Consider the following 18,773-nt stretch of genomic DNA (forward strand, 5'->3'; position numbering starts at 1 on the left):
CCTGAGCTCAATTTCAGGTCTCATAGCAAAGGGTCTGAATACGTATGTAAATAAGGTATCTTTTTAAAAATTGTAATACATTTGCTAAAGTTTCTAAAAAACTGTTTTTGTTAGCTTTGTCATTGTGGGGTATTGTGTGTAGATTGCTGAGGATATTTGTATTTAATCCATTTTACAATAAGGCTGTAATGCAACAAAATGTGGAAAAAGTGAAGGGGTCTGAATACTTTCTGAAGGCACTGTATTTTCAAGCATAGTGGTGGCTGCATCATGTTCTGGGTATGCTTGTCATCGGCAACGATTAGGGAGTTTTTTTAATGATGAAAATACATGGAATAGAGCTAAGCACAGGTGACAAACTAGATGAAAACTTGGTTCAGTCTGCTTTCCAACAAACACTAGGAGACAAATTCACCTTTCAGCAGGACAATTACCTTAAATACAAGGCCAAATATTCACTGCAGTTGCTTACCAAGATGCCATTGAACGTTCCTGAGTGCCTATTTACAGCTTTGACTTAAATCGGCATGAAAATCTATGGCAGGCTTGAAAATGATCAACTTTACTGAGCTTGAAGAATTTTAAGAATAAATGGCCAAATATTGTACAATCCAGGTGTCCAAAGCTCTTAAGCCTTGTTCACACTGCAGGCCTCAATGTTCAAATCAGTTTTGTTTTTCAAATCCGTTTTGGAATACTGACTGTCCAAATAGCAAGTTACAAGTCACCAAATCAAATGTGTGTGTTCAGAGGCTGGTTGTGGCACACGGCATAGCCTCATGGCCTCATGTGCACTGCTGAAGAATGAATTTAAATATATTGTATTGAATAATACATTTCACTTGACCTACATTCAATGGTCTTGTAAAATAACTTAATTGTCACAACAAATAAATCATGAATGAATTCAAAATCTATGAAAAATACCTGCTGGTGTTTCAAAACTAAACACAGATTTCATCAGATGCTAATGATGTACTCTATCCATTTACATGTACTCATTTAACAGATGCTTGCTCTTATCCAGGGCTACTAACATGAGCAATTATAGTTAAGTGCCTTGTGCAAGGGCACATTGACTTTTTGCCTAGGGGATTCAAACCAGTGACCGTTTGGTTACTGGCCACATGCTCTGAACCATTAGGCTACCTGCCGACCCATAATTAGATGAACTGTGTGCTATTTGCATAATAAGTTAATTACAAGCCAATTATGATTTAATAAGATCACACCTAACCCCGACAGACAATCTGTTTTGCTTCCTTTGCATAACAGAGGAAATCTGACACAACTGGAAAGCTACCTGCTCTGTTACAGAAATCCCTGTCCGAAAAGTTAACCCCTGTAGATTAAATAAAATAAAAATGACTTGAGACCGTCAAACAGGCAGTGCAAAAAGGTACTCTGCCACCAGGACCGTGGCCCGAGCATGTCTCCTGCGCTGATTGGTCCTGACGTCAGCGAGTTTGTCTGAGTGCGGAGCCAAGCGCGCTCCCCCCTACATTGAGCAAGCTAAACGATGCGAGCGCTCGCAGCCGTCGCCGCCGCCCAGTAGAGTTTCCCAGCCCGCGGACCAAGCACAACAACACCGAAAAAACAGACCGTGTGAGGGCAATATACGAAGACCAGTGCTTTTTTCAACACACGTGTCAAACGTTATCGTGGGGGATTTTTTTAAATGCTTAACTAGTCGCCGACAGAGCGCGAGAGAGTGGAACGAGAGCGAGTCAGCCAGCCTAGAGAGGGACAAGGAAGAAAGAGGGAAAGTAATTGCTGGTATATTTTGGTCCTCGCCAACCGTTACTTTGGATATCAATAAGATCAGAGGTTGTGTAGTCATGGGATGTACACTGAGCGCCGAGGAGAGAGCGGCTTTGGACAGGAGCAAGGCTATCGAGAAAAACCTCAAAGAAGATGGAGTCACTGCCGCGAAAGACGTAAAACTACTCCTGCTTGGTAAGATGCTTCTGGAGGAGGGGTGGCCCTCGGCTGCTTGTCCATAATCTGAAGTGTCAAAATCACACACCCGCTTTCTGGTTCCATAGCCAGACTCTAATCTGACTATGAATAGGAATATACATGAAAACTACAGCATTTATGTACTTTACAGCATGTATGTACTTTACAGCCCCTTGTCTCTTTTCATCCCTCCAGGGGCTGGGGAGTCAGGAAAAAGTACCATCGTGAAACAGATGAAGTAAGTGCCACGGTCTAGCAATTCTTTGCATTGAATGTGTGTGATGGATAGGCTACGCATGAGGCTACACACACACAGTGGCTATAGCTTGTGATTGAAGAGTATAGGCTACAGAAGCTTATTTGGTCCGCCATATTTTAAAGTAATTATTACCTTTACTGGCGGGAAGAGTTACTGGCGGTGTAATTTATTGGCTTAAACCAACAGCGTTGCGGTTACGGGAACATATCGATGAGCTGTTCACAAAAATGGTGCTGAAATCGGAACCTGTTTTGCCTACAGCTAATGCACTTTGGCTTTCACCGAGAGCTTGTCTGTCTACAATAAACCGTGCACTGACCAGTTTCGAGAATCCCTCTCTCGATTAATCTTTGTGGCATGTTTAATCGCACATTTATGCCCCCTGGCCCTCATTATTCGATCTCGCGGTTTACGGGCTGCTTTATCAAGTGTAGAGAAATAAGCGTATAATAGCTACTATATGTAACCGGGGTATAGAATACAGCCTTAAAACTGGACACCTTTTGTGGGCTATATCTGCTGGTTTGAACGTTTGGTTGGTGTCAATGCCAAATTAGTTGATTCTCTGAAGTAAACCCAAGCGATATAGTTGACGAATATATTACATTGTTCTCAAATAGCCTACACGCATGTAGGATATCTGGTCGAATAATTGGGTGGGAACTTATCACGGCCATTTTTATTTGCCTGCCTTTAAGCCAACACCCTTTCTTTGCCGAATTACATGCCTTTAATCAATCAAACCAATCGTTACGCAATTTCAGACATTCATCTAATTAAGAAGTCAGATTAATGTTTTAATGGCTGTCATTATTTCAACTGTATACCAGCATATTGTGTATCTTGGTCTCAGTTTGCTGTGGGGATGCATCTAGACTTGTATATTAATCTTGTCTAGAATAGGCTGGTGTATGCCTACACTGGCATTGGCACATTCCTAGGTTTGATTATGGTTTACGCAACCTATAATAAAGAAAGTCACAGGAATGCGACTGGTTGTCAGATATTTGATAAAGAAACGCCTCACATTTTCAATTGATTGCTACTGCCATTTTCAGACACCTTCTGAGTAATTGTTGTCTGTGATTAAATAACATCTAATAGCTACCACAACCTTTTCAGTTTCAACTTTTTTACCACATGAATCGAAGTACCTATTGCAGAATAATTTCAGCCGGTTTCGGTGGTGGACAGCGCCCCTCAGCCTGTGCTCAATGGTTTCCCTTCGGACATTCTCCACTCTTTCCGTTATTGGGATCAAGTTCTCTGAACAAGGGTGGAAAACCCGGAGTGGCATTTCACACCTTTGGTCATCTTTAGATGTTCAATGACGTGTTGTAGTGATTTCAGTGGGTCTGGAGGTTTAGGGTAATGCAATATCGTGTGGATGAAGGGTGGGTGGGTGGTGGGCGGGTTGAATAAAGAGAAAGCATTGCATTAAAAATCCATAAAATGTTGAATTCTTGTTGAATTCATATCTGTAGGCTACATTTAGGTTTTTCTTTCATTATTTGTATCTGCTGTTAGTGCGTAGCCTAAGCCCAAGCTTTAGGGCCTAACTGTTGCATGCCAAATACACACCAATTGCCAAATCCTTTTGGTAACGGTGGCAGAAAAAGTACTAGAGTAAAGCTGTAATATGGAGAGATGAAAATAAATAGAAGGGAGGGCCAGAAAAGTAGTCTAATTTTTGGGAAAGATTTAAGTGGTAAAAGAGGATGATGGCGGTGCCGGCTATGTTATGTGTAATGATTGTGAGGCGCTATACATATTCGACAGTCACAAGACGGGGACATCATGGGAACTGTACTGTTCGGATGGGTTCAATGGAATAGCAGCCCAACTGAAGTCTGGACACTGACTGTAGGTCTATAACCTCTACAATAGCTTAATATAATATTAACTCCTGCAGATCTAAGCATGTCTTGCAGTAAAATTATAGACCAAATGTAAATTGACTCGGGAACAGGAATGGGGAAATATTATTTCTTTCTTTCAGCGTCTTGAAAGCTGATAGTATTTTTTTTAAATCACACAAAATATTGATCCAAGCCGAACTGAAATCTTATCAAAAACATGTTGGGTCATTTTAACAGCTCATAATTTCCTTAAAACCAGTCAAATTGGAAATTTTACCCGAACATTTTTTCCCATTTCTTTTTGTTGAGTTATTTAATTTTCTCCCTGGTCCCTAAACGACTACAGAGACGCAGAGATGAAAGAGAAAAACTTTACCAATGTCAGCTAGATGAAGCATTCATTCTATCGATCTATGACATTCTGGTGAGCAAGGGTTTATTTAGTCTTCTAGGGCAACAAGTAATGACAGAAGAAAAGCTGCATGTATCTAATTCTAGTCAAGTTGACAAACAAACCGTCAGAAATAAGAAGAAACTTTGTCCCATCTATAAAGGCCTGTCAAAAAATGGTTCCACCATCTTGACCATACAGTGTATTTTTCTATATTTGCAGGTTAGGGTCGGGTGCGGTGCCTCAGATTCTCACTTCATTACACAGTCTGCGGTTGCCGATGGGTTATTAGCAATTACAGGCGGGTGTGGGTGAACAAACAGCTGACCCACGCATCACCATTGTGTTGCTAAGAGAGCTGACACCTTGGCAGATTCGATAGAGATTATGTTTTTTGTAAATAGGTACATTGGTGGCATGTGCAACATCATTTCATTATGAAGAAGAAACCAAATTGCATTTGATGCAAAAGTGAGTGAAAAATGATAAGGGAAGATTTTAAAAGCAATTTCGTAACTACTCTAACCAAATGCAATTATATTTGTCACATGCTTCGTAAAAGAACAGGTGTAGACTAACAGTGAAACGGTTACTCACGGGCCCTTTCCAACATTGAGTAACGATAACATGTGCAGGGGTACGAGGTCGAGGAATAAAGTGACTAGGCAACAGGATAGATAAAACAGTAGCAGCAGCGTATGTGATGAGCCAAAAAGATTTGTGCAAAAAGTGTCAATGCAGATAGTGAAATAGTTAACCAAATAGCAACCCGGACTAACTATTTATCACTCTTATGACTTGGGAGTAGAAGCTGTTCAGGGTCCTGTTGGTTCCAGACTTGGTGCATCGGTACCACTTGCCATGCAGTAGCAGACAGAACAGTTTATGACTTGGGTGACTGTAGTCTCAATTTTTAGGACCTTCTGACACCATCTGGTATCTAGGTCCTGGATGACAGGGAGCACCAGTGATGTACTGAGCCTCACTACACTCTGTAGCGCCTTGCAGTCAGATGCCGAGCAGTTGCCATTCCAAGCGGTAATGCAGCCAGTCAAATGCTCTCAAATGGTGCAGCTGTAGAACATAGAGGATCTGAGGGCCCTGGACAAATCTTTTCTAGCCTACTAAGGAGGAAGAGGCGTTGTCGTGCCCTCTTCACAACTGTGTTGTTTTGTGGGGACCATGATAGATATTTAGTGATGTGGATACAGAGGAACTTGACGCTCTACGTTTCAAGTAGGAGTAACCTACTACTTGAAACGTAGGTATTACAGACTGGGTCAGGGAGAGGTTGAAAATGTCAGTGAAGACGCTTGTCAGCTGGTTGGCTCATGCTCCGAGTACACGTCTGAATGTTAACCTGTTTAAAGGTCTTACTCACATTGGCAACGGAGAGCGTGATCACACAGTCGTCCAGAACAGCTGGTTCTCATCCATGGTTGTGCTGTTTGTCTCGAGGCGAACATAGAAGACATTTGGCTTGTCTGGTAGGCTCACGACTGGGTTTCCCTTTGTAATCCGTGATAGTTTGCAAGCCCTGCCAAATCGGACGAGTGGCAGAACCAGCGTAGTAGGATTCGATCTTAGTCCTGTATTGACACCTTGCCTGTTTGATGGCTCGTCAGATGTCTTAGCAGGATTTCTTATAAGCGTCCGGATTAGTGTCCCGCTCCTTGAAAGCGGTAGCTCCAGCCTTAAACTCAGTGCTAAGGTTGCCTGTAATCCATGTATTCTGGTTAGACATCGTTGATGCACTTATTAATGAAGCCGGTGACTGATGTGGTAAACTCCTCAATACCATCGGATGAATCCCTGGAACATATTCCAGTCTGTGCTAGCGAAACAGTCCTGTAGCTTAGCATCCCCTTCATTGGACCACTTCTGTATTGAGCGCATCGCTGGTACTTCCTGTTTGAGTTTTTGCTTGTAAGCAGGAATCAGGAGGATATGGTCAAATGGAGGGTGAGGGAGAGCTTTGTATGTGTTTTTGTGTGGCGTAAAGGAGATCTACAGTTCTGTCACCTCTAATTGTACAGGTGACATGCTGGTAGAATTGAGGTAAGACCAATTTTATTTTTCCTTCATTAAAATCCCCGGTCACTAGAAGCAACGGCTCTCGATGATCATTTTCTTGTTTGCTTATGGCCCTGTACAGCAATGGAGGCTTCTGAGGGCAGGACGGCTCATAATAAAGCCTGGAACGGTGCTAATGGAATGGCTTCAAACACATGGAAACCATGTGATTAATGTATTTGATACCATTCCACTAATTCCGCTCCAGCCATTACCACGAGTCTGTCCTCCCCAATTAAGGTGCCACCAACCTCCTCTGCTATACAGCTTATTGAGTGTGGTCTTAGAGCCACCAACCGCCTCTGCTATACAGCTCATTGAGTGTGGTCTTAGTGCCACCAACCTCCTCTGCTAAACAGCTCATTGAGTGTGGTCTTAGAGCCACCAACCTCCTCTGCTATACAGCTCATTGAGTGTGGTCTTAGAGCCACCAACCTCCTCTGCTATACAGCTCATTGAGTGTGGCCTTAGCGCCACCAACCTCCTCTGCTATACAGCTCATTGAGTGTGGCCTTAGCGCCACCAACCTCCTCTGCTAAACAGCTCATTGAGTGTGGTCTTAGAGCCACCAACCTCCTCTGCTATACAGCTCATTGAGTGTGGTCTGCTATACAGCTCATTGAGTGTGGCCTTAGCGCCACCAACCTCCTCTGCTATACAGCTCATTGAGTGTGGTCTTAGATCATCAACCTCCTCTGTTATACAGCTCATTGATTGTGGTCTTAGATCATCAACCTCCTCTGTTATACAGCTCATTGAGTGTGGCCTTAGCGCCACCAACCTCCTCTGCTATACAGCTCATTGATTGTGGTCTTAGATCATCAACCTCCTCTGTTATACAGCTCATTGAGTGTGGTCTTAGATCATCAACCTCCTCTGTTATACAGCTCATTGATTGTGGTCTTAGATCATCAACCTCCTCTGTTATACAGCTCATTGAGTGTGGCCTTAGCGCCACCAACCTCCTCTGTTATACAGCTCATTGAGTGTGGCCTTAGCGCCACCAACCTCCTCTGTTATACAGCTCATTGATTGTGGTCTTAGATCATCAACCTCCTCTGTTATACAGCTCATTGAGTGTGGTCTTAGAGCCACCAACCTCCTCTGCTATACAGCTCATTGAGTGTGGCCTTAGCGCCACCAACCTCCTCTGCTATACAGCTCATTGATTGTGGTCTTAGATCATCAACCTCCTCTGTTATACAGCTCATTGAGTGTGGTCTTAGATCATCAACCTCCTCTGTTATACAGCTCATTGATTGTGGTCTTAGATCATCAACCTCCTCTGTCTTGAGTGCCTTAGATCATCAACCTCCAGCTCTTGAGTGTGGTCTTATACAGCTATACAGCTCATTGATTGTGGTCTTAGATCATCAACCTCCTCTGTTATACAGCTCATTGAGTGTGGTCTTAGATCATCAACCTCCTCTGTTATACAGCTCATTGAGTGTGGTCTTAGAGCATCGGTTTGTGGTGGTAAAGCTACAAAAAATCTAGATGGAAACTCTTTGTAAATAATATAGTCCACAGCTTATTCTAAGTTAGGCGAGCAGAACCTCAAGACTGTCTTAATATTAGGGATTGTGCTCCAGCTGTTAACAAAGACACCACCCCCTTGAGCTTACCCGAGGCTGCTGTTCGATCCTGCCGGTACATAAAAAAATCCATGTCCTTGTTTGGCCACGACTCCTAGAAATGTAGAATATTACAGTTCTCCAGGTCCCGTTGATATGATAGTCTTGAACGGAGCTTGTTCCGTTTGTTTTCCAGTGATTGTATGTTGTTCATCAATAGAACGGAGGGGGTTTAAGAGTCGAGGCTGTTATAGCAGCAAAGGGGGGGACCAACTCCATATTAATGCCCATGATTTTGGAATGAGATGTTATACAAGCAGGTGTTCACATACTTTTGTAATGAGATAGAGATATAGATGATAGATATCCTCACATGCAATAATTTCAACTATTTCTGAGTTACAGTTCATAAGGAAATAGGTCAATTTAAATAAATTCATTAGGCCCTAATCTATGGATTTCACATGACTATGCAGGGGCGCAGAAAATCAGAATAACTTATTTCGCACAAAAAGTGCTTTATTACAGAAATAAATACTCCTCAATTTCATCAGCTGTCCAGTTGGCTTGTCTCAGAAGATCTTGCAGGCGAAGAAGCCGGATGTGGAGGTCCTGGGCTGGCATGGTTACACGTGGTCTACGGTTGTGACGCCAGTTGGACATACTACCAAATTCTCTAAAATGATGTCTGAGGCGGCTTATGGTAGAGAAATGAACATTAAATTCTCTGGCAACAGCTCTGATCGCGACAAACCATTTCTGTATGGACCTCACTTTATGCACGGGGGTATTGTCATGGTGAAACAGGGAAGCGCCTTCCCCAAACCTTTGCCATAAAGTTGGAAGCACAGAATCGTCTAGAATGTCATTGTATGCTGTAGTGTTAAGATTTCCCTTCACTGAAATTAAGGGGCCTAGCCTGAACCATGAAAAACAGCCCCAGACCATTATTCTTCCTTCACCAAACTTTACAGTTGGCGCTATGCATTGGGGCAGGTAGTGTTCTCCTAGTGTTCTCCTGACGTTGCTTCCAGAGGCAGTGTTTAACGCGGTAGTGAGTGTTGCAACAGAGGACAGAATTTTTACATGCTACACGCTTCAGTACTTGGCAGTCCCGTTATGTGAGCTTGTGTGACCTACCACTTCACGGCTGAGGCGGTTGTTGCTTCTATACATTGACTTCAATAATGGCACTTACAGTTGACCGGGACAGCTCTAGCAGGGCAGAAATTTAACAAACTGACATGTTGGAAAGGTGGTATCCTATAATGTTGCCACGTTGAAAGTAACTGAGCTCTTCATTAAAGCCATTATACTGCCAATGTTTGTCTATGGAGATTGCATGGCTGTGTGGTCGATTTTATACACCTGTCAGCAACGGGTGTGGCTGAAATATCCACTGATTTGAAGGGGTGTCCACATACTTGTGTGTGATATATATACACACACACAAAAAATATTCTATAGATTTCAACAATTTTGTATAACAATAAATAAAACTCAAGTTTTGAATTCGGCATTGTTTTGTGTATCAGTTCATAAAGCATATGCCATGGAATCAGTACACAGACATTTTCCTCCCTACTATTTTGCAACCTGTATGGCACAGCTGTCAATGTTTTGGTCCTTAAATTAAACTGGTGTACTTTATTTATCACAATTTTTCTTTAGCCAATTTTGGTCTTTAATGCAGGGCCGACAGACAAGTTCCTTACCTTCAGGGTATTTATTAACAAGGCACAGTATAAGGACACAGAGGTGCAAGGAGTACAAAACATTAGGAACACCTGCTCTTTCCATGACAGACTTACCAGGTGAAAGCTATGATCCCTTATTGATGTCACTTGTTAAATCCACTTCAGTGTAGATGAAGCGGAGGAGACCGGTTTAAGAAGGATTTGTAAGCCTTGAGACATGGATTGTGCATGTGTGCCATTGAGGGTGAATGGGCAAGCCAAAATATTTAAGTGGCTTTGAACGTGGTAGTGTCCATGCCCCGATTAATTGAGGCTGTTCTGAGGGCAAAGAGGGTACAATTCAACATTAGGGAGGTGTTTTGTACACATACATTCAGACAAAGGAAGTATTCTAAGGCATATAAGTGGTCTAATTGGCGATGTACATTTACAGTGAGCACCAAAAGTATTGGGACAGTGACATTTGTTGTTTTGGCTCTGTACTCCAGCACTTTGGATTTGAAGTGATACAATGACTAGGAGGTTAAAGTTAACTGTCTGCTTTAATTTGAGGGTAAGAATAGAATATGTTTCTAAGCATGTCTACATGAATGTGGATGCTACCATGATTACGGATAGACCTGAATGAATCATGAGTAATGAGTGAGAAAGACAGATGCACAAATATCATACCACCAAGACATAATAACCTAACCTCTCACAATAACAGGGATTCATCTTTTTTTTTGGGGGGGGGGTGATATGCGCATCTAACTTTCTCAGTCATTCACAATTCTTTCAGGACTATCTGTATTCATGGTAGCATCCACATTAATGTAGAAGTGTTTAGGAACATGCTCTATTCTTATTTACAAGAAAACAGACACTACATTACTTACTATTTATTTCTATTGGGCACAAAATAATCTGAAACCACCGAAACAGAAAGCAAATGCATCCAACAAATTTGTAGTCAAACAAGCATGACAGTCATTGCATGCCAGGAATATGGGACCAAATACTTTTTACTACTTGAATACACAAGTGAATGACCTAATACTTTTGTACAAAAATTGCTGTAATTTCTAAATGGTTCACCCAATATGGATGGAAATATCCTCAAATTAAAGCTGACAGTCTCCATGTTATCCTCATAGTATCATTTCAAGTCCAAAGTGCTGGAGTACAGAGCCAAAACAACAACAAATGTGTCCCAGTACTTTCAGAGTTCACTATATATACAGGCAAGGAAGTCTGCATTATGCAATCTTATTAACACATGGACAGCTCCTGACTTACACTCGGGCACGTAGGCCACCAAAAACACTGAACACCTGGAAATGGAGATAAACTGCATTTATAGCTGAGGAAGGGAGAGGAATGATGATTATCAGAGTGAGTTCAGGTTTGGTGAGTTGGCAGCAGAGGGGGCGTGTCCAGAGGGTAATTAGGGAATTGGTGAGATGGCATGGACCTTTAGAACAGCTACCCTGAGCTTTTTTTGTTAGTGAAGCGTAGATGAATGGGGAGCATTAGTTTTAAAGCCCAGCTAATGAGGGATTTAATTGGATGAGAATGCAAGACTGTGAAATCGCTAGCCAGCAGTGATTACAATACAGAATAATATGTTGCTGCAGGTGCAATGGAAGCATGTCTGGAATGTTGGCGTGTGTGAGAATAAATCGGTGTGTTTGTCTGACCTGAGAGGAACAACGTCTAGTGTGTTAAGTGTTCATGGGCTTGATTTTCACACCGCTATTCACGAAAAGGTGTGAAACCATGTCTCTCTTTGTGTTTGTTTGTTTTCTGTGTGTCAGAGAGAGACGTGAACAGAGATCGAGAGGGTCAGAGCGAGGGTGGGGGTGGGTGCTAATATTTGCCAAGCAGAGTGCATGCAGTAAAGGTTTTTCAGGATATGTGATTATGCTACTTAACTGGACCTTTGTCCAGGCAGCAATACCCATCTGCCTCATCATTCACAGTGTGAGGAGGAAGTGACTAAACTCAAGTCACACTAACTCCAACTGGACTGGACTCTTTTACCTAATGCTTAAGCCACACTTTACTATCAAGGAACGGTCAGAGGAATAAATTGTGCACTGTGTATTAGACCGAGGGGGGTGTGTCGATGAGATGTAGGCCATGTGTGAACAGGCATCTCTATCTCTTTCTCCTCGTTCTCTCTGAGAGGAATGTTTGGACCATCTGTTTATAAAGCCGGTGTATTTTATGTGTATGGGAAGAGTGGGTCCAGAGTTGGTCCAGGTGGTAAATTGACCACTAGGGCCAGGGTTGGGTAAATGTAATCTGTTACAGTTACTAGTTACCTGTCCAATCCGCATGAAATGGTTGAATGGAAACCTGGTGTAATCAGCTACTCCCCAACCCTGCCGAGGGCTCTCTGTGGCGTTTTGTATTTGTAAGCATGCCATGATGATGTGTGTGCCACACTGCGTGCATGTGTGTGGTTTGATTGTTTTAGTGATTCATCACTTGCACATACAGTGCCTTGTGAAAGTATTCACCCCCTTGGCATTTTTCCTATTTTGTTGCCTTACAACCTGGAATTAAAATATATTTTTTGGGGGGTTTGTATCATTTGATTTACACAACATGCCTACCACTTTGAAGATGCAAAATATTTTTTATTGTGAAACAAACAAGAAATAAGACAAAAAAACAGGATACTTGAGCGTCTATAACTATTCACCCCCCCCCCCCCAAGTCAATACTTTGTAGAGACACCGTTTGCAGCAATTACAGCTGCATGTCTCTTGGGGTATGTCTCTATAAGCTTGGTACATCTAGCCACTGGGTTTTTTTGCCCGTTCTTCAAGGCAAAACTGATCCAGCTCTTTCAAGTTGGATGGGTTCCGCTGGTGTACAGCAATCTTTAAGTCATACCACAGATTCTCAATTGGATTGAGGTCTGTGATTTGACTAGGCCATTCCAAGACATTTAAATGTTTCCCTTAAACCACTCAAGTGTTGCTTCAGCAGTATGCTTAGGGCCATTGTCCTGCAGGAAGATGGACCTTCATCCCGGTCTCAAAGCTGTGGAAGAATGAAACAGGTTTTCCCTCAAGAATTTCCCTGTATTTAGCGTTATCCATCATTCCTTAAATTCTGACCAGTTTCCCAGTCCCTGCCGATGAAAAACATCCCCACAGCATGATGCTGCCACCACCATGCTTCACTGTGGAGATGGTCTTCTCGGGGTGATGAGAGGTGTTGGGTTTGCGCCAGACATAGCATTTTCCTTGATGGCCAAAAAGCTCAATTTTAGTCTCATCTGACCAGAGTGCCTTCTTCCATATGTTTGGGGAGTCTCCCACATGCCTTTTGGCAAACACCAAACATGTTTGCTTATTTTCTTCTGGCCACTCTTCTGTAAAGCCCAGCTGGAGTGTATGGCTTAAAGTGGTCCTATGGACAGATACTCCAATCTCCGCTGTGGTGCTTTGCAGCTCCTTCAGGGTTTCCAATCTCCGCTGTGGAGCTTTGCAGCTCCTTCAGGGTTTCCAGTCTCCGCTGTGGAGCTTTGCAGCTCCTTCAGGGTTTCCAATCTCTGCTGTGGCGCTTTGCAGCTCCTTCAGGGTTTCCAATCTCTGCTGTGGAGCTTTGCAGCTCCTTCAGGGTTTCCAATCTCCGCTGTGGAACTTTGCAGCTCCTTCAGGGTTTCCAGTCTCCGCTGTGGAGCTTTGCAGCTCCTTCAGGGTTTCCAGTCTCCGCTGTGGAGCTTTGCAGCTCCTTCAGGGTGTCCAATCTCCGCTGTGGAGCTTTGCAGCTCCTTCAGGGTTTCCAATCTCCGCTGTGGAGCTTTGCAGCTCCTTCAGGGTTTCCAATCTCCGCTGTGGAGCTTTGCAGCTCCTTCAGGGTTTCCAGTCTCCGCTGTGGAGCTTTGCAACTCCTTCAGGGTTTCCAGTCTCCGCTGTGGCGCTTTGCAGCTCCTTCAGGGTTTCCAGTCTCCGCTGTGGAGCTTTGCAGCTCCTTCAGGGTTATATTTGGTCTCTTTGTTGACTCTCTGATTAATGCCCTCCTGGCCTGGTCCGTAAGGTTTGGTGGGCGGCCCTCTCTTGTCAGGTTTGTTGTGGTGCCCTATTCTTTCCATCTTTGAATAAGGGATTTAATGATGTTCAAAGTTTCTGATATTTTTTTATAGCCCAACCTTGATCTGTACTTCTCCACAACTTTGTCCCTGACCTGTTTGGAGAGCTCCTTGGTCTTCATAGTACCGCTTGCTTGGTGGTGCCCCTTGCTTAGTGGTGTTGCAGACTCTGGGGCCTTTCAGAACAGGTGTATATATACTGAGATCATGTGACAGATCATGTGACACTTAGATTGCACACAGGTGGACTTTATATTATGTGACTTCTGAAGGTAATTGGTTGCACCAGATCTTATTTAGGGGCTTCATAGCAAAGGGAGTGAATACATATGTACACACCACTTTTCTGTTTTTTATTTTTTAGAATTTTTTGAAACAAGTATTAGTTTTTCATTTCCCTTCACCAATTTGGACTATTATGTGTATGTCCATTACATTAAATCCAAATAAAAATCAATTTAAATAACAAAATAGGAAAAATACCAAGGGGGTGAATACTTCTGCAAGGTGCTGTAAGGGGCTTTGTAAATCAAGTTTGGATGTATTAGCAGTTTATTAAATGATTGGATAAAGGAAAGGAAAAGGAAAGGAATCGAAGTTGGTATTTGACCTGGATAACTGACATAATTGTTGAAGTTCTAAGGGTAGTCTGATGACTCTGCTTATATTGGTCACATGAACTATGTGTCCTCCTCTTTGATTGGACTGTGATGTTCATCCCCACTATTCTCCTTTCAAAATATGACTGAGTTTGATAGTGAAAACAGTAGGAGAGGTTTTAGGTCTTTGTCAAGCATTTCCTCAGCCTATCTGTCTGCATTAGTCTCCATGGTTCTCTGGTCTCTGTTCTGCTCATTAGCAGTCTCTGTTGTGTGAGACAGTCCCAATTGTTCTCTTTACCTCCATCTGTGGTCCAGCCTCTCACACACACATACACTAAAGCCCAGCACGGGCATGAAATTTAGGCCAAGCCCTACCCATGCCTGTGACGTTCAGGCCCTACCATACCGGGGCCCAAATTGCATCTGCCAAATTTAAGGCCCGCGTAGTTCGTATACCCATGAATTGCTAGTCTCTATCTGTCCCCCGCACAGCCCCCTCCGTTCCGTGTGTGAGTATCCATAGCAACCGCTCCACTTTTGTTAACTCGCTTAATGACGAGATGTGAAATAACTGTTAGCTAGCTACTTTTCATCACTCTAAACTCTGACAAAACTCATGAAACATTATTGTTTTCTGTGAAATAATCTCGACTCTGACAATGTTTTGTCATCCTAGAACATCCACAGTATACCACAGTGTTAAAATAGTGAAAAATATTTTTCAGTGGCAATTGAGGAGACGATAACTGACTAAATAGACCCAGAAAAAACTATGACTACACTGAACAAAAACATAATCGCAACATGCAATAATTTCAAAGATTTTAATGAGTTACAGTTCATGTAAAGAAATCAGTCAACTTAAATAAATAGAATAGGCCCTAATCTATGGATTTCACGACTGGGAATACAGATATGCATCTGTTTGTCACAGATGCCTTTAAAAAAAGATAGGGGCATGGATCAGAAACCCAGTCAATATCTGGTGTGACCACCATTTGCCTCATGCAATGTGACACATCTCCTTCGCATAGAGTTGATCAAGCTGTTGATTGTTGCCTGTGGAATGTTATTCCACTCCTCTTCAATGGCTGTGCGAAGTTGCTGGATATTGGCAGGAACTGGAACACACGGTCTTACACGTAGATTCAGAGCATCCCAAACATGCTCATTGGGTGACATGTCTGGTGAGTATGCAGGCCATTGAAGAACTGGGACATTTACAGCTTCCAGGAATTGTGTACAGATCCTTGTGACATGGGTCTGTGCATTATCATTGTGAGACATGAGGTGATGGCGGCAGATGAATGGCACAACAATGAGCCTCAAGATCTCATTACAGTATCTCTGTGCATTCAAATTGCCATCGATAAAATGCAATTGTATTTGTTGTCCGTAGCTTATGCCTGCCCATACCATAACCCCACCGTCACCATGTGGCACTCTGTTCACAACGTTGACATCAGCAAACTTCTCACCCACACGACGCCATACACTCTGTCTGCCATCTGTCCGGTACAGATGAAACCAGGATTCATCCGTGAAGAGGACACTTCTCCTGTGTGACAGTGGCCATCGAAAGTGAGCATTTGCCCACATTGGTTACGACGCTGAACTAAAGTCAGGTCAAGACTCTGGTGATGGCGATGAGACGGTTTCTGACAGTTTGTGCAGAAATTCTTTCTGTTGTGTAAACCGAGTTTTATCAGCCATCCGAGTGGCTGGTCTCAGACAATCCATTTTACAGACAATTTCATTTTACTTATCGTGTAGATTCAACAAAGACCGAATGCAACATTAGTACAAGAGAAGACAGCGTTAGCACCCACTAGTTGACGGGGAAAAATACTACCTACCTCAAGAGACATCTGGAAGAGCATCATCCCAATATATAAGCGTTGGTAGGCTAACAGATTGCTAGTTACTGCTAGCTAGTTGCTAGTTACTGCTAGTTAGTTGTTTGCTGCAACCTATCATTCCACTACTTTGATTACAATATAGTTACAGCATGCAAAGAAACAGGGCTCCAGACTGAAACCATTTTCTGGCATTTTGTGACCCTTTGACTTGGCTGTGTGAGTTAAATTTGTAATTGATTGTGTGCGAACTGAACATTCATTACAAGGTCACCTCACTCAAAAGTTTTAAAATGTCCTATTTTTTGGGTGGCTACAACCATGATTTGGTCAAACAGTAAAGTCCATTATAAAAACCTCATGATTCCTGTAATTAAAGTCTGCCCACCCCCTGGGCCTGTTTGCTGGGGTCTGTTCTGCTGGGACCTGCTGCTGTGATGAGCGAGCCACTGTATGTGCCCTCCGGGAGAGAGAAAAAAGGCTTCTGATTGTATACAATTGAAACAAAGTCAAATTGCAGGAAATGCAGTGCATTCGGAAAGTATTCAGACCCCTTGACTTTTTCAACATTTTGTTACATTACAGCCTTATTCTAAAATTGATTAAATTATTTTTCCCCTCGTCAATCTACACACAGTACCCCATAATAACAAAGCAAAAACGTGTTTTTATAAATTTTTGCACATTTTGAAAAATAAAAAAACTTAAATATGACATTTACATAAGTATTCAGACCTTTTACTTAGTACTTTGCTGAAACACCTTTGGCAGCGATTTCTGCCTGAGGACTCTGGAGCAGGTTTTCATCAAGGATCTCTCTGTACTTTGCCCCATTCATCTTTTCCTCGATCCTGGCTAGTCTCCCAGTCCCTGCTGCTGAAAGAATCCCCACAGCTTGATGCTGCCACCACCATGCTTCACTGTAGTGATGGTGCCAGGTTTTCTCCAGACGTGATGCTTGGCATTCAGGTCTGAGAGTCTTTAGGTGTCTTTTGGCAAACTCCAAACGGGCTGTCATGTGTTTGTTTTACTGAGGAGTGACTTCCATCCGGCCACTCTACCATAAAGGCCTGATTGGTGGAGTGCTCCAGAGATGGTTGTCCTTCTGGAAGGTTCCCTCCTCTCCACAGAAGAACTCTAGAGCTCTGTCAGTGACCATCGGGATCTTGGTCACCTACCAAGACCAAGCTCATTCTCCCCCGATTGCTCAGTTTGGCTGGGCGGCCAGCTATAGGAAGAGTCTTGGTGGTTCCAAACTTCTTCTATTTAAGAGTGATGGAGGCCACTGTGTTCTTAAGGACTTTCAATGCTGCAGATATTTTTTGGTACCCTTCCCCAGATCTGTGCCTCGACACAATCGGAGCTCTACGGACAATTTCTTAGACCTCATATAGACAAGTCTGTGCCTTTCCAAATCATGTCCAATCTATTGAATTTACCACAAGTGGATTCTAATCCCGTTGCAGAAACATCTCAAGGATGATGAAGGGAAACATGATCTACTTGCGCTCATTTTCGAGTCTGTAACGTAAAGACGTGGAGAAAGTCAAAGGGTTCTAAATACTTTCCGAAGGCACTGTACCTTTGGAATCAACTACTGTTGTTCTCAGCTTTCTGTGGGTATACTTTTCATTTGAGCTCAATAGCAACTATTTTTTACAACCGAGATATTTGATATGGCTTTCAGATCTGAAGTGTGCGAAATGCGCGATTGCACATCAGCCATTGCGTGTGCATAGGGTAGCAGGGCTACAACTGCAAAATAAAAAGGGACATTATATTTGCTGGTGGATTAATACATGGCTACTAGCAGTGGGTATTATATTTTGTCAGTGAGCTAGCTAATGTGTTTTGATGTTTCACTTCCTCATGTTGAATAAGCCCCAAAATTAGCCTGTTCTTTTGAACAAAAAAGAAATCTGACATTTCGGGAGTCCTATTTTTAACAGTAAAATATAACAACAATACCCTATTGTTAACTCACAATTCATGACAATCACTGGATTAGGTTGCTCCACAAAATATCTCAGTAGTCTATTACACAGTTTAAAGCACTGTGAAATACTTTAAAAGGTGAATGAGAAAGCAGTTTTTCTATTTCGTGACGCCCTACTAAGGGGTGTGATTTTTAATCTGTAGTTGGTTGTTGGGAGGTAAATGATGCGATCGGATGTTATGCAGGAAAATATGTTGATAGAACCAGCCTATGTATGTTGGTGCACATGGAAGTCAGTGATTTATGTTTACTATAGGTTAATGAGGCAATGCAAATGTGATGTAACAAAAATATGACTAAAAATACAATTTTATTTAGTTGTCTGAAATGGCCCACTGTTTTCATCATTTTGACAATGACTAGACTAAATAACTACTAAAATGACAAAAATGGGACTAAGACAGTGATATTTTAGTCAAA

At 42.5% G+C, this 18,773-nt stretch overlaps 1 protein-coding gene across 3 annotated transcripts in view; it reads left to right on the forward strand.

Annotated features, from left to right (window-relative positions):
* The first annotated feature begins 1,495 nt into the window (after positions 1-1,495).
* Positions 1,496-18,773, forward strand: part of LOC124037245 (guanine nucleotide-binding protein G(o) subunit alpha) — a 142,012-nt gene continuing 124,734 nt past the window's right edge. For 2 of the 3 annotated variants that reach the window (XM_046351943.1, XM_046351935.1), the window contains exons 1-2: positions 1,496-1,956; positions 2,155-2,197. In XM_046351943.1, the coding sequence (XP_046207899.1) occupies positions 1,839-1,956; positions 2,155-2,197 (161 nt within the window). In that variant the 5' untranslated portion in view covers positions 1,496-1,838. The remainder of the gene's footprint in view (positions 1,957-2,154; positions 2,198-18,773) is intronic. The other variant, XM_046351927.1, reaches the window with a different exon arrangement.

Source organism: Oncorhynchus gorbuscha, linkage group LG01, assembly GCF_021184085.1.
Source record: "Oncorhynchus gorbuscha isolate QuinsamMale2020 ecotype Even-year linkage group LG01, OgorEven_v1.0, whole genome shotgun sequence".
Classification (NCBI taxonomy): domain Eukaryota; kingdom Metazoa; phylum Chordata; class Actinopteri; order Salmoniformes; family Salmonidae; genus Oncorhynchus; species Oncorhynchus gorbuscha.